The 12,273-nt window shown below is 32.3% G+C and overlaps 1 protein-coding gene, 1 long non-coding RNA gene and 1 other non-coding gene across 4 annotated transcripts in view; all 3 read right to left on the bottom strand.

Moving 5' to 3' along the window:
• The window catches only part of LOC149480808 (uncharacterized), a 369,189-nt gene that overhangs the window by 88,971 nt on the left and 267,945 nt on the right, over positions 1-12,273 (bottom strand). The gene's annotated exons all lie outside the window — the stretch shown is intronic.
• TRNAD-GUC (transfer RNA aspartic acid (anticodon GUC)) lies at positions 5,414-5,485 on the bottom strand. The gene has a single exon. It is a non-coding gene; the product is annotated as a tRNA-Asp (tRNA).
• LOC149480817 (uncharacterized) overlaps positions 6,272-12,273 on the bottom strand; it is a 109,737-nt gene continuing 103,735 nt past the window's right edge. The window contains exons 6-10 of one of the 2 annotated variants that reach the window (XM_089705735.1): positions 11,451-11,623; positions 10,662-10,875; positions 10,092-10,431; positions 8,820-9,888; positions 6,272-8,497 (exon numbers count right to left, since the gene is read on the bottom strand). In XM_089705735.1, coding sequence (XP_089561861.1) covers positions 8,292-8,497; positions 8,820-9,888; positions 10,092-10,431; positions 10,662-10,875; positions 11,451-11,623 — 2,002 coding nt within the window. In that variant the 3' untranslated portion in view covers positions 6,272-8,291. The remainder of the gene's footprint in view (positions 8,498-8,819; positions 9,889-10,091; positions 10,432-10,661; positions 10,876-11,450; positions 11,624-12,273) is intronic. The other variant, XM_089705736.1, reaches the window with a different exon arrangement.

The following is a 12,273-nucleotide window of genomic DNA, read 5'->3' as shown; positions in this document are numbered from 1 at the left end:
AGTACATATTACTACTGGCCTTTTAAAAGAACGGCAATTAAAACTGCATACATATCACAAATAAAATGTAATCTAATTGTAGGTAATATATATTTCTGATAAAACACGTTTCAAATTACGTGTATTTAAAATAAATCAAGTAATTTGTTGTAATTTATTGATAATACATTTAACTTGATTTATCAATGGAAAATGGCAGAAATTCTAAAATAATTTAAAAATATACCACTGTTATAAAACGACACAACACTTTAATTTTCCAATTCCTACAACCGTGAGGTGCCAAATGAATATAAACATTTTTTTCAAAAATGCCCTCATTGTTAATAATAATTTTATTTATGGTGCGTCCTTTTAAAAGAACGATAGTAACAACTGGGTTAATATTCTTATAGTTAGGTACTTCCTTCCTACATATTGTAAACTTACTACCTAGTATCTAATCTATGTTCGTCTTCAGCTACGCCTGGAATTTCACAGTGGAATGAAAAATGATACACAGCGTTAAAAAGTAGCCTGATAAAAAAAATCCCTCCACCTTCCATGGGCTAGATCCACAAGTCACAACCTATGTGAATCACTAATTATATAATAGCTTTTTGAAGGGAAATTCCTTTAGGCGCGTTGAGAGTAAAATTTAAAAGTCAACTCATGGCAACCACAGTGCAATACCGTCACGTCAGTAAGGCAACGATTTTGGTATCTTTGAATGTTGCCAAAGAAGTTTCACTTCTGACACGTGTGCTCGCAAACACGCTGATTTAAATTAACAAATTAATCTTTTATGTTTTGATGGAGTCCCCTGTCCCCCGCAACTGGCCTTCTCACGCGTCTTGAAATAAAAAAAAAAAGTGTGTGCGTGTAACCTTTACGCGCGATTGAAGTAAAACGCACATGTCAATATAACCTTGTTATTGAATATTATAAAATGTCGCAATTGTCAGAAAATTTATTTTTAATTTACTTATTTTAAAAGTAATAAATAAACAAGTATATTTAGAGATTTTAAAAAAATTTTGCAATTTAAAATAATGTTTTTAAAACTGTTGAATTTTTCATTCACTTTGCTATTCACAATTGATCCGTTTGAAAATTTGAAAATAAATAATCCTAATTGATTATGATATTTGCCACTAGCTGGCGTATAAGTCAAGAAGCGTGTAGTATATGACATATACTTACAACCAATCAGAATTATTATTTTTAAATGGCGGAAACTACACAGCGTTACTTCCGTCAGAAAAAAAATCTGAGTTACTCCCTAGTCGCGCCTAAAGAAGTTTTACTTCAAAAATAGGGACGTGTTACGAAAAGACTTTCTATAGGGTTGAAAGATATGGTTAGAAAAAGTGAAAAAATATTCTTATACATGTTTCAATCATAGTCTTTTTTAGTAAACTTACACTAGAAATTGGTTTCAGGCACAAAATATATGGGTGATTATACAAAAATGGGGTAACTCGATGTCATCAGCCAATTTAAACAAAGTCTTATTATATTTTATTCAAATAACAATCTATTTTAAAACAATGAAGCGTCCTTTATTTGGTCACTCAATTTCACTTCTTTATTTAAAATACAAATGAATAAAAAAAATAAATTAATACCTCAAACGTCAGTACTTTGGCATGTCACAACTCCGAAAACCAACAATCAAGTGACTATCGTTTAAACATTATCATCTATTTAAGAAAACTTACTAATTCACTACAATCTTTGATGTACATAGTATTATATACTACAACTTTCATAACGCAATGTTTTCCATTTTATTTAAAAAATAAAATTAAACTTTGTCATCGTTTTCACTAGTCAGTCCGTTGTGTGTTTTTTAAATTCGTAATTCTCGCTAAATATCACCAAGTCGAGGTCAAATCCCTGTCTAAGTATTAATGTTGGTAATGAAGTTACTTGTGCACCGCATATTTTGACGGCCGTCATAACTGTACCAGCGCTAGGGTTGTGTTTGTCCTCTAAAATCTTGCTGCGCCAGTCAACATTTCAGTCCTATGGTGAGTCGTTATTTTATTGTAAATCCGATTTTTATTTTCATTTCTAAATGGTTAACTCTGATTTGTAAAAATATAGTTTGTTGATATTAGAAATTAGGCAAAAAAACATAATTTGTGATTATAACCTCATATTAAGTCCCTTTTCATCAATCCGCTGGCATCAGTCCTTTGTCAGATATCGTGCCAGAGGACTGACGCGACCCCATAGTACTGATGATTCTGTCGTTTTTGAGAACTTTTATCTTGATTGCTATTGGTATAAGCATTTCTATTTTATATTTCAGTTTAAAACATCCTGCGCCACGCTAAAAGAACCTGAATTTGACTAGGGAAGAAACATTTAAGAAAGAGTAGCAAAGAAAAGAGCTATTGAAACAAACTACTAATAATTTTATTAAAAAAAGATCTTATTTTATTTTAATTATTGATTTTGATGCTTTCAGGGCATAGCTTTTTATATTTATCAGATAAATACGTATACGTATATTACTGTGAAGTAAAATTACCTCAAAATAACATAAAAGTTAATTAATATACTTAATAACATTATAAAAATGTCAAGGGGCTCTTATGAAAACTCAGATGAGACTTTCATTCGAGACTTTGGTTTTTAATTTTACTATAATTAGTACTTTTAACATAAATATTGGTAGATTTTTAGGGCTCCGAACCTCAAAAGAAAAAAACAGAACCCTTATAGGATCACTTTGTTGTCCGTTTGTCTGTTAAGACGTTTTTTTTGGAACGCGTGGAGGTATCAATCTGAAATTTATATTGGATACTCAAGATTAAGAACCCTTGGGGCTGTAAAAAAATCAAACTTATAACGCAACGCAATCAAAAGATACCTACATCCGTTAATACTGCAAATTTCCGCAAAATTCAATATTCGCAAGGGAATAAAAAAACACACAGGATGCTTGCCGTGTATACAGTCTACTATAAACTGCTATATAGTTTACTTCTACTTGGTAAATAGCAACGTCTTATAACACAGATAAGGAAAAATTGCTAAAAGTGTAAATTTTTAGTTACAAACATAATAAAAAATAGGTCTTTTAGGACTCCAACTCGCACTTGGCCGTTTTTTTGTTTCTATTGTTTGTGAATTACTTGAAATATCAAGTAAAACTAAGTCAAAGTAGAAAAAGTTAAGTAAGAGAGTAAGAATATTCACGTAGCGTTAAATCTCAGAAGGCTGTTTTGGAACTTGAGACATTGTTTTTTCCCAGTATCACATATTATTAATTATCATTTTTAAACGTAAATAAGTGATTTTAATACTTAAAAGACATGTGCCATTATTAAAACTGAGAGATTTGTAGTAATTTTCATTCAATTTCTTTAAGAATATTACAAAATTGTGTTTTTTATCAGTACCATGTTAGCCTCGTCAGTCCCCTGGAGGCCAATTCCAGAAAATTTAAAATATCTCACAATCTACTTAAAAAACTGGCTGGCCCGATTTGGAACAATATATTCATTAGATTAGCTATCATATACACCCTAATTTGTAACAATCTGATATAAAAAATATAGTAAACAAAATATCCTCAAAAGTTACCCCATTTTTGTATAATCACCCATATATATTAATATATAATTTTATATTTTCTTAATTATAGTAGGTTTCATATTAAAATTTTTGGTTCAACTCGAAACTCTAATCAATATAATAATAATCATTATATTATTGCATTTTACAAGTATTTGTTAAAAAACTATGATTAATATTATCTACACTAACTATCTATGTATTTCAAGACATAACATGAAAAAGTAATTGAAAATTTAAAATTATCTATATTTAGCGCTTATGAGCGTAGGTAAAACGTAATTTAGTTCTTAACAAAAAGTACTTAGTTAATTTATTAGAAATGTATTTTCTTGGCAAAAAAATAAGTAAGTTGACAAAAAATAAATGAAAAATGTCTAGACTCTAGATGTATCTAGATTCTAGATGACGTTTTTATACATATTTTAAAAATTAAAAAAGTTTTAAGCATAAAATATACAATTGATATTGATGCATTATAATAGTAGAAAAATAATTAAATACAATTTTAATCCCTACTTCTCTACTTAATATTATAAATGCGAAAGTAACTCTGTCTGTCTGTCTGTTACGCTTTCCCGCTTAAACCTCTCAACCAATTTTGATGAAATTTGGCACAGACAATCTTTAGACCCTGAGAAAGAACATAGGCTACCTTTTATCAAAACGCCACGCGGACGAAGCCGCGGGCGGAAGCTAGTATTTTTATAAAAATTGGTTGCAAAAATATCTCTTATAAAATCGACTATTGCATAATACAATCAAGTAAATATTACTAACTGTCTTCTGCTTATTTAAAAGTATAAACATTTTATAATGATTCCTTGAATGAACACGAAATGAATATGTTTTTAATATGTATAAAAATATATATTTTAAAAAAGTTAATAATAAATGAAAGAAAATGTCTTGTCACACTTCACAATGTTGTAACTAAATACTTGCAAGAGCTTTGCGATTTTTATTTGTGTTTCAGTTAGTAATATAATGTACCCACTATTCTTGGCGGAATGTTTAAAATAATCGAAATAATATCTATAAATGCAGGAGACACCAATTTTCTTAATGCGTCCTATCATTCCAACCCCTACAGAACGACGCAAACGCAAACCTTATCTGTAAAGCTTTCATATGTTCGAAAATACATTGGAAACGAGCCTTAATGTATCGAATTCTTGATAAACAGCATTTTTTATATTTTTAGGGCGAAGGTAACGAACCGATAATTTAACACATTTTGTAGGTAATATTTTGATTCAGGATATTGAAAAACGAAGAAACATAGAAAATATTTAAATTCAATTTCGCAAAATAAAAAACAATTTTAGCAGTCTTTTGGTTGCGAATTTATGTAAAATCCATATAAAAATTAATAGCAAAAAATGTTAGCATCGATTGTGGCAGCGGCAGGCGTTTTAAATTACATAAATTATAATTAAAACAGACACAATAATGTCACGGCATTTACATTCACAACAAGGAAGGTTATAAAGATAAAATCTGTATTAAATTTCCCAAATGTCCACTCAGTAAGGGTCTCGTAAATCTCCGGGGATGTTGGAGTCTGGACCGGATTAGAGCGTCTTTCCATGTACACGATAGATGTCTATCTGCGTAGTCTGAATAGATAATCTGTTGTTTAGAATTTGGTTATTTGGTATTTTTATTTTTCGTCTTTAACCAACCTATAAACTTATAGAACAAACAAAATTATAACTTTTAAAATTTCCTTCGTTTTAAAAATTTATAAATAAAAAAAATGTTTCCAGATATATCGTGTTATATATTAGTTGTATATTATCCTGTAAAAAATAAGATAATATTTTGCGTTAAAAAAAAAAAGGAACTCTCCGGCGGGGAATCGAACCCCGGTCTCCCGCGTGACAGGCGGGGATACTGACCACTATACTACCGAAGATGATGACTACACTTGCGAATTTGTGATATATAATATACTATATCGTAATTAATTTTAAACATTGAAATTTTTAGGTTGTGTTTAATTCTGGAATTTTACTTATAACTTCTGATTCTAGACTATTGAATAATATTAAACATTCATTCTAAATTATCTAAATTATTCACGTCATTCTAAATTATACTTTAGAGTTTAGAATTTAGTTTATTAGGCATTACCCATGGAATTTTCAACATCTTAAATATATCACTGCTAAGCTTTCAATATTCATAATGACCAACAATATAAATTATAAGACCTTTTAATTACAGAGAATGTTTTGGCCCCGATCTGATAATTAACCCTTAACGAAGAGGGGAGTTTCACCCTATGTTGTTTGCCTATCTACATTTTTGTTATTACGATTTTGTATATCTTTATGGGTTTCTATCTTTACGTGTTTTAATTGTAAGTATATGTATTATGTGGAATATAAATTCGGACAAGTGTAAAAACCTTGTTTTTCTATAATGTAACATTTATCAACCGTAAAGCTAGTTTTTTCTGTTTAAACCTGTTTATATCTAGAGTTCTTTTACTTGTATTAAATTACATAAATTCTGAATAGGTCTGTTCAGCCCTATAGGCAATTTTTTGGCTTTGTTCAGGGTGTGAATGAACGCAACTTTTTTAATTTGGATTCAGTAGTTTTAATATTAAATGCACCTACAATTTAATATTATGTAAGTATGTGTATTTAGGAATAGAGCAGTAAAAATATTTTAAAAGGTAAAATAAAAGACAAAATTCATGAAATGCACTATATTTCTGTTGCATATACACTACAAACTTTAATACAGTAGCAACGTAAACGTTTTAAGAAAATAATATTATAATCAAACCTTATGTTAGACACCAAACCGTGTGAATACCGAAACCAAATGTATGGCGGCTCACTTTATAACTTTATGTTTTATTACTTTTACATTTCTAAAAGCAAGACACTGAAAAAAGGAACGAGCATAACAATGATATCAAAATAATAATCTTGATAATTCGTATAAAAGAGGAATATGTTCTATTTTATCCTATGATATTACTTTTCTTTAAGTTCTTCATTGATGCAAAATTTTGAGAGCCGCCATATTCCAAATGACTAGACATAAATCGTTCAATCTAAAAATTTTGCGAAATAAAATTGTACTGTGTAACATGAAATGTCTGAGTAAAAGCCAATCAAATATTTTTCGCCGGACGGACAATAATCCTCTGAATTTTAAGTACAATATTATTTCTCAAAATAAACGCATAACATTAAAATATTTCTGAAAACTGGCAGGTATAATTTAAGCAATGTTTGTGCCACGTATAAAAATGCTATCTGGATAGTCTTATATAAACATGTTAGTTTAAAATGTATCCAAATATAATATTTCAATTTATTCTATTGCTTTCCGTTTTCGTACAGGCCATATTTGGCAACCTTTCATTTACTTTAAGAATAAATGAAAAGGTGTTGCCATTATCTAGATAATAATAAATACAGTTATATAAAACTATAGTTTTATTTTACACTCATCCTAAGTATCGGCATTTTATAAGTACATTAAGTTGATTAAGTGATTTACGAAGGTAACATAAGTAATTTAATCAAATACACTCAACAAATCTTACAAGGCACAAATAATTTCAGTACCTAATCAAACCGCTTAAAATATGTTTAAAATTTAAAAGTAATTGATTAAAATAACTAAAACTTAAAATAAGCTTGACAAAAATATGATTCAACCACGATTCAACAATTTACAATTATTGTTATTTTTGTCAAAGTATATGTGAAGTAAATGAAAGTAGATTTACATTTAATGCTATACATATTATATTATACAGGGTAATATTAATGCTAAGATTTTTGGCACCCTATAGAAAACTAAAAATCGTCTGAACTACAGCTATTTTCGATTTATTATGTACATAGGAACAATGCATCTAAGTGTTGTTATTTCGAATATTAAAATAAGTACATTTATATGATTTATCCTAAGACTTATTTACATTGATAAACAAGTAATTGTTAATTGTTGCATAATGTTATAAAATATAAAAATATATGTTTTATATTTGATTATATTTTATCAGGTAACTTAAACTTGTAAACACAAGGAATAACATAAAATATATTTGGACACAAGACGTAAGGCATGAAGCTTAGATTGTTTACAAAAAACTGTCATTTAAGTACACATTTTGTACATATAAATAACGAAACATACAAGATAACGTGTCTTTCGTTGTTGTAGGTGTTTAAAAGCATAGATTATACTAGTCTAAAACCCTTATCCTCCGTTGAATATAAAAGCTAAGATAAATTTTGTTCCTTTGGGGAACACTTTCACTATACACATAGTACAAGATTTTGTTGTTACAGATATGTCACATACAAACATGTGTTATTACGATTAGTTAATAGAGTCGCATAATGTAATTTTTGATGAACTTTAATATAACTGTTTGATTGAAAAAACTACGTATTCGTTGTTTATTTAGAATTTAGATTGTTTCATTGTTATAGGACCAGCCTTGATACAGAATTTTCAATCGTGAGAATTATTCTATGAGGTCATAAGCCGTGGCGAATAATTATGTTTATCCATGTAGTCCATAGATTTGTGTCCTTTTCTTATTGTTACTCTGCAAGAATAAAGATGGAAAATGCAGATTGTTAAAGTTTTATTAGTGATATTGTTTTATTAAAAAATGACGACAGCAAAAAATTTCAAAAAAATCACAAAAAATTCAACATTTTTTTTACAATTTTTTTTTCTCTCTAATTCGTCATATCGCACATCAAATGGGCTCTATCGATGCTCGCGTACTCTTTCCCAGACCGTGGTCTGGTCACATGTCGGTCTGGCGCGTCACACGACGAGTAGGAAGAAACAGAGAGCGACTCCATGTAGTCTGACGTGTCAGACGCGCCGCTCGACGTGTTGGTCGTTATGTTGCTGTGTCGCGCTGTGCTGTCTGTGTCGCCTGGAATGAAGAGTGCTTTAGGAAAGGATGAATTAAATGAGCGATTGAACCTAAAGGTGCCTTATTTGAACATTAATTTTATACATAGGTAATTGAGCTATAAACACACATTAAATTTATATCTAAGACTGGCTCGCTGACATACATGGTTTCAGTAGATAAATAGCGATATTTAACTATTTTGATAGTTATGTTATCGGCCCGCCATAAATTGTTTATTTTTTACATACGTATTGTATTCGAAAACAAAAAACATTAAATAAATCAATAAGAAAATCGTCGGATACGCAAAGGAATTGTACATTTTTTTTTGTAAACTTACCATTACCATTCCTCTTTTTCCTCCTTGTCAACGTATCCACATCACACGAGTTAGCCTTCGCCAATGTAGCCACTTCCTCGAACTGGAACGTCAAATTCTTCAAAGGGTCCGAACTCGAGACAAACGGCGTGTGCACCGGAGTCAATGATATTCTAAACGGCTTCTTCGAGTGCTTCTTACCCGCTTTAGAATTAGTTACGACCGTCTCTAACTCATTGAAATCACCCTTGTGGTGTTTCAAAGACCCCGTCGACACCCCTGAATCGTTTGAACTCGACGAATCTCTATTTTTATCCGATTTACTCGGAACACTCGACGAGCGACGTATTTTGACCGCATCTCGGAATCGAGCTACTAAAATGTTCTCACTTTTTGGCTCGGGTACTTTAAAATCTTTATTTTCTGGATTTTTTGTTGGTATGCCTTCGTTGATGCAGTCAGTTTTACAAGTTCGTCTGATCACTGTTGGCGTGAAACATATTCTAGGGTTTAAGAAGTTGTCGTCTTGTCTTTTAGTGAAGTCTGCTGAACTAGATCGTCTGGTACTTATTGTGGTATCTGTTTCTGAATGTGTCGGGTCTGACATGTGGCTGATCCTGCTCACATTGTCTGAACAGTTCTTACTGTTGCTTGAACAGCTGTTCTCTGCTTCCAAATGCATGTAGTTAAGGTGATCGTTACAACAGTCATTTTGGTTGACTGTGTTATTTGTTGCTGTGGATATATCGTCATCGTGTTCCGGAATGTCTTCTAGCGCATCTAATTCTTCTTGACTGAAGCCAGCGCTTCTCAGAATTCGCAGGGAACTTTCAAATTCTTCTAATGTAGCTCTGTCAATGTTGGCGTAATTGGAAAGGTCGATCTGCGGTTTCTTGGGCGCGGGAACTAAGTTCATGTAATTGGAATTTTCATTAACGCTATTATCACATGTGCTTTCGATATTGTTTTGGTTGTCATCGTTTTTGGTTTCGTTGTGGTTGCAACCGCACGGTTGACCGATCAGACATTTTAGTTTCTTTGGTGTATCGTATAGACTTGATGCATCTACGTGCACGTCCGCTGGATGTTCCTGAAAAATACACAAACGTTATTGATTTCAATACAAGCTGCCATATTTAACAGACTTAAAAAAAGGAGGAGGTTGTCATAAATTCGATAGTTTCAACTTTATGCTTTCAAACAAGTGTACTAACTAAAATCTTCCTTAAAATTTTCATAGCTAATAGTTAAATTTTCTCTTATTTTATCAAGTGACGTCCATTAAAAATTTACCTGTATTAAAGGCATCGGGGTCTTTGGCACATCATAGTTCTCGTACGGTCCATTGAACGACTTCTTCCTGCAGCAGCACGGCTTCGGCTGCTGCCAGCATTGGCAAGTGTTACCAGTCTTCACCGGTATAGTTGGAGTGCAGCAAGCCACTGGACTCGCTCTTTTTGAGTCAAAGCTCTTGTCCAAGAGACAGGCTCCTCTTGGTACTGAGTACTCTGAGGCACTGCCACTTGAACGGGAATAGATTGACGCCCGATCTGAATCGGAGCGTTTCTCTAGAATGTTCTCCATCGTCCATACTGGGGACATTAGCGAGCCGGGCGTGTTCATTGTTGATGACCTGGAAGTTTTATGAATGTTATAGTTAAATTTGTAGTGAAAGTTATAAGTTAGTAAATAAAAGGAATTAAAGCTTTATTTGTTTACTTCATTTAAAATGCATGTTCTGCATGTGTCCAAAATAAAAATTAAAAACGTTTTATATATTACGAATATAAACATCATCAAATCACAAAAATCAGGCATATCACTTATCATAAACTTTAAAATGGTAAATTCCACCAGCCTTACCTCGTCAAATGACTGATCTTCCCAATACAACTAGAACACCTCGGCAGCGACGTGGGCCGTCTGAACTTGTCTTCGCTGTCCAGACTCGAGTCAAGGTCCGACAGACAGTGCATGGTCTGGCTCGCGGGCGCCCACGCGGGGGAGACCGACCGCATCGACTGGTGGAAACAGTCGTCCAGCACTGAACTGGTGTCTGAGAAACGCTTCTCTAGAACTGGAAAAGTGTTTAAAATAAGTATTTGCAGTAGTAGGTTTAGGAAGTAATCCATACTTAATATTATAAATGCGAAAGTAACTCTGTCTGTCTGTCTGTTACTCAATCACGCCTTAACTACTGAACCAATTTGCATGAAATTTGGTATAGAGATATTTTGATATCCGAGAAAAGGACATAGGCTACTTTTTATCCCGGGAAATAGGATAGGTTTTATCCCGGAAATCCCACGGGAATGGGAACTATGCGGGTTTTTCTTTGACTGCGCGGGCGAAGCTGCGGGTGGAAAGCTAGTCAACTATATTACACTCATACTGATACAATGAATTTGAATAAAACTAACATTTTGCTCGTGTTTTATTCATCATTTTATTTCGGTTGAAATAGTTTAGTTTAGCATCGACTCTTTATCTTTCAGGATTGCTGATTTCGTATTTTATAAATTACTATCATCAAGATAACTCTGGTCTAGCGCAACTTGCAACCAATAATTTACTACAATATCAATTATGAAATTAGATAGAATATCTACAGATTTTTCCGTAGACACAATTGCAATGAATCTTCAATCTCACCTGAACCACTTCTAGACGCAACACTGAGCCGGGACTGCGCCTCGTGGCTGTACGCGTTGAGGAGGTCCGACAGCTCCCTCCCGGCCTCCGCCGCGAACACGAATAGGCCTTCGCCCTTGCCGCAGCGCGAGCCGCCTTCCACGCAGAACCGTTTGTCCACTACGCCGAAACGTCTGGAATGAAAGAAATGTTATTTAGTTAATGTTTTCCATATTATTATGTTAATACATCGAAAACTGTTGTTTTTGTATTGTTGAAATTGTACATTTGTGATTGCATACTGCCTGTCCATAACAAACACATAGAATGGATGAAACATAAAATTGTTACCCGACTTAGCGAAAAGTAGTGTTATGGTTTAGGTTTATTACATCAATATTTCGGCATCTGATCTTGCATAATTTCTAAAATTTGTACCCGATTATGATAAATGACGTATCGTTAGAAGCATCTATAGATTGTATACTGGTTATGTCACGTCATACTGAATTCAACATGGCGTCTTTAGCGAACAAAATTAAACTCGGATGCATCCAGCATCAGTGTTTAATCTTTGGTTTTATCGTATTAGTATCTATATAGTTCTCAATATAAACTATAACTATAAGACAAATTACGCACGTAAGCATAGAGATAATATCACTCTATTAAGAATAACTAATTAATGGTAGGAATTACTGTATCTAAATGATTTAGAGGGCATACGGGCACTGTCAGATACAATTAAGAAACACGTAATTAATCCAATGATTTCAACATTTTTATTACTCGTTTATTAGTTTTTTCGAATGAGGGGTGGGAGATGGGGAACATATGTTATTTT

The sequence above is a fragment of the Colias philodice genome, chromosome 17 (assembly GCF_061535455.1).
Source record: "Colias philodice isolate Cphi_HAF_F1 chromosome 17, ilColPhil1 Martin Lab GWU primary, whole genome shotgun sequence".
NCBI classification, from domain to species: domain Eukaryota; kingdom Metazoa; phylum Arthropoda; class Insecta; order Lepidoptera; family Pieridae; genus Colias; species Colias philodice.
The sequence above is the reverse complement of the archived record's forward strand: the minus strand, read 5'-3'. Positions and strand labels throughout refer to the sequence as shown.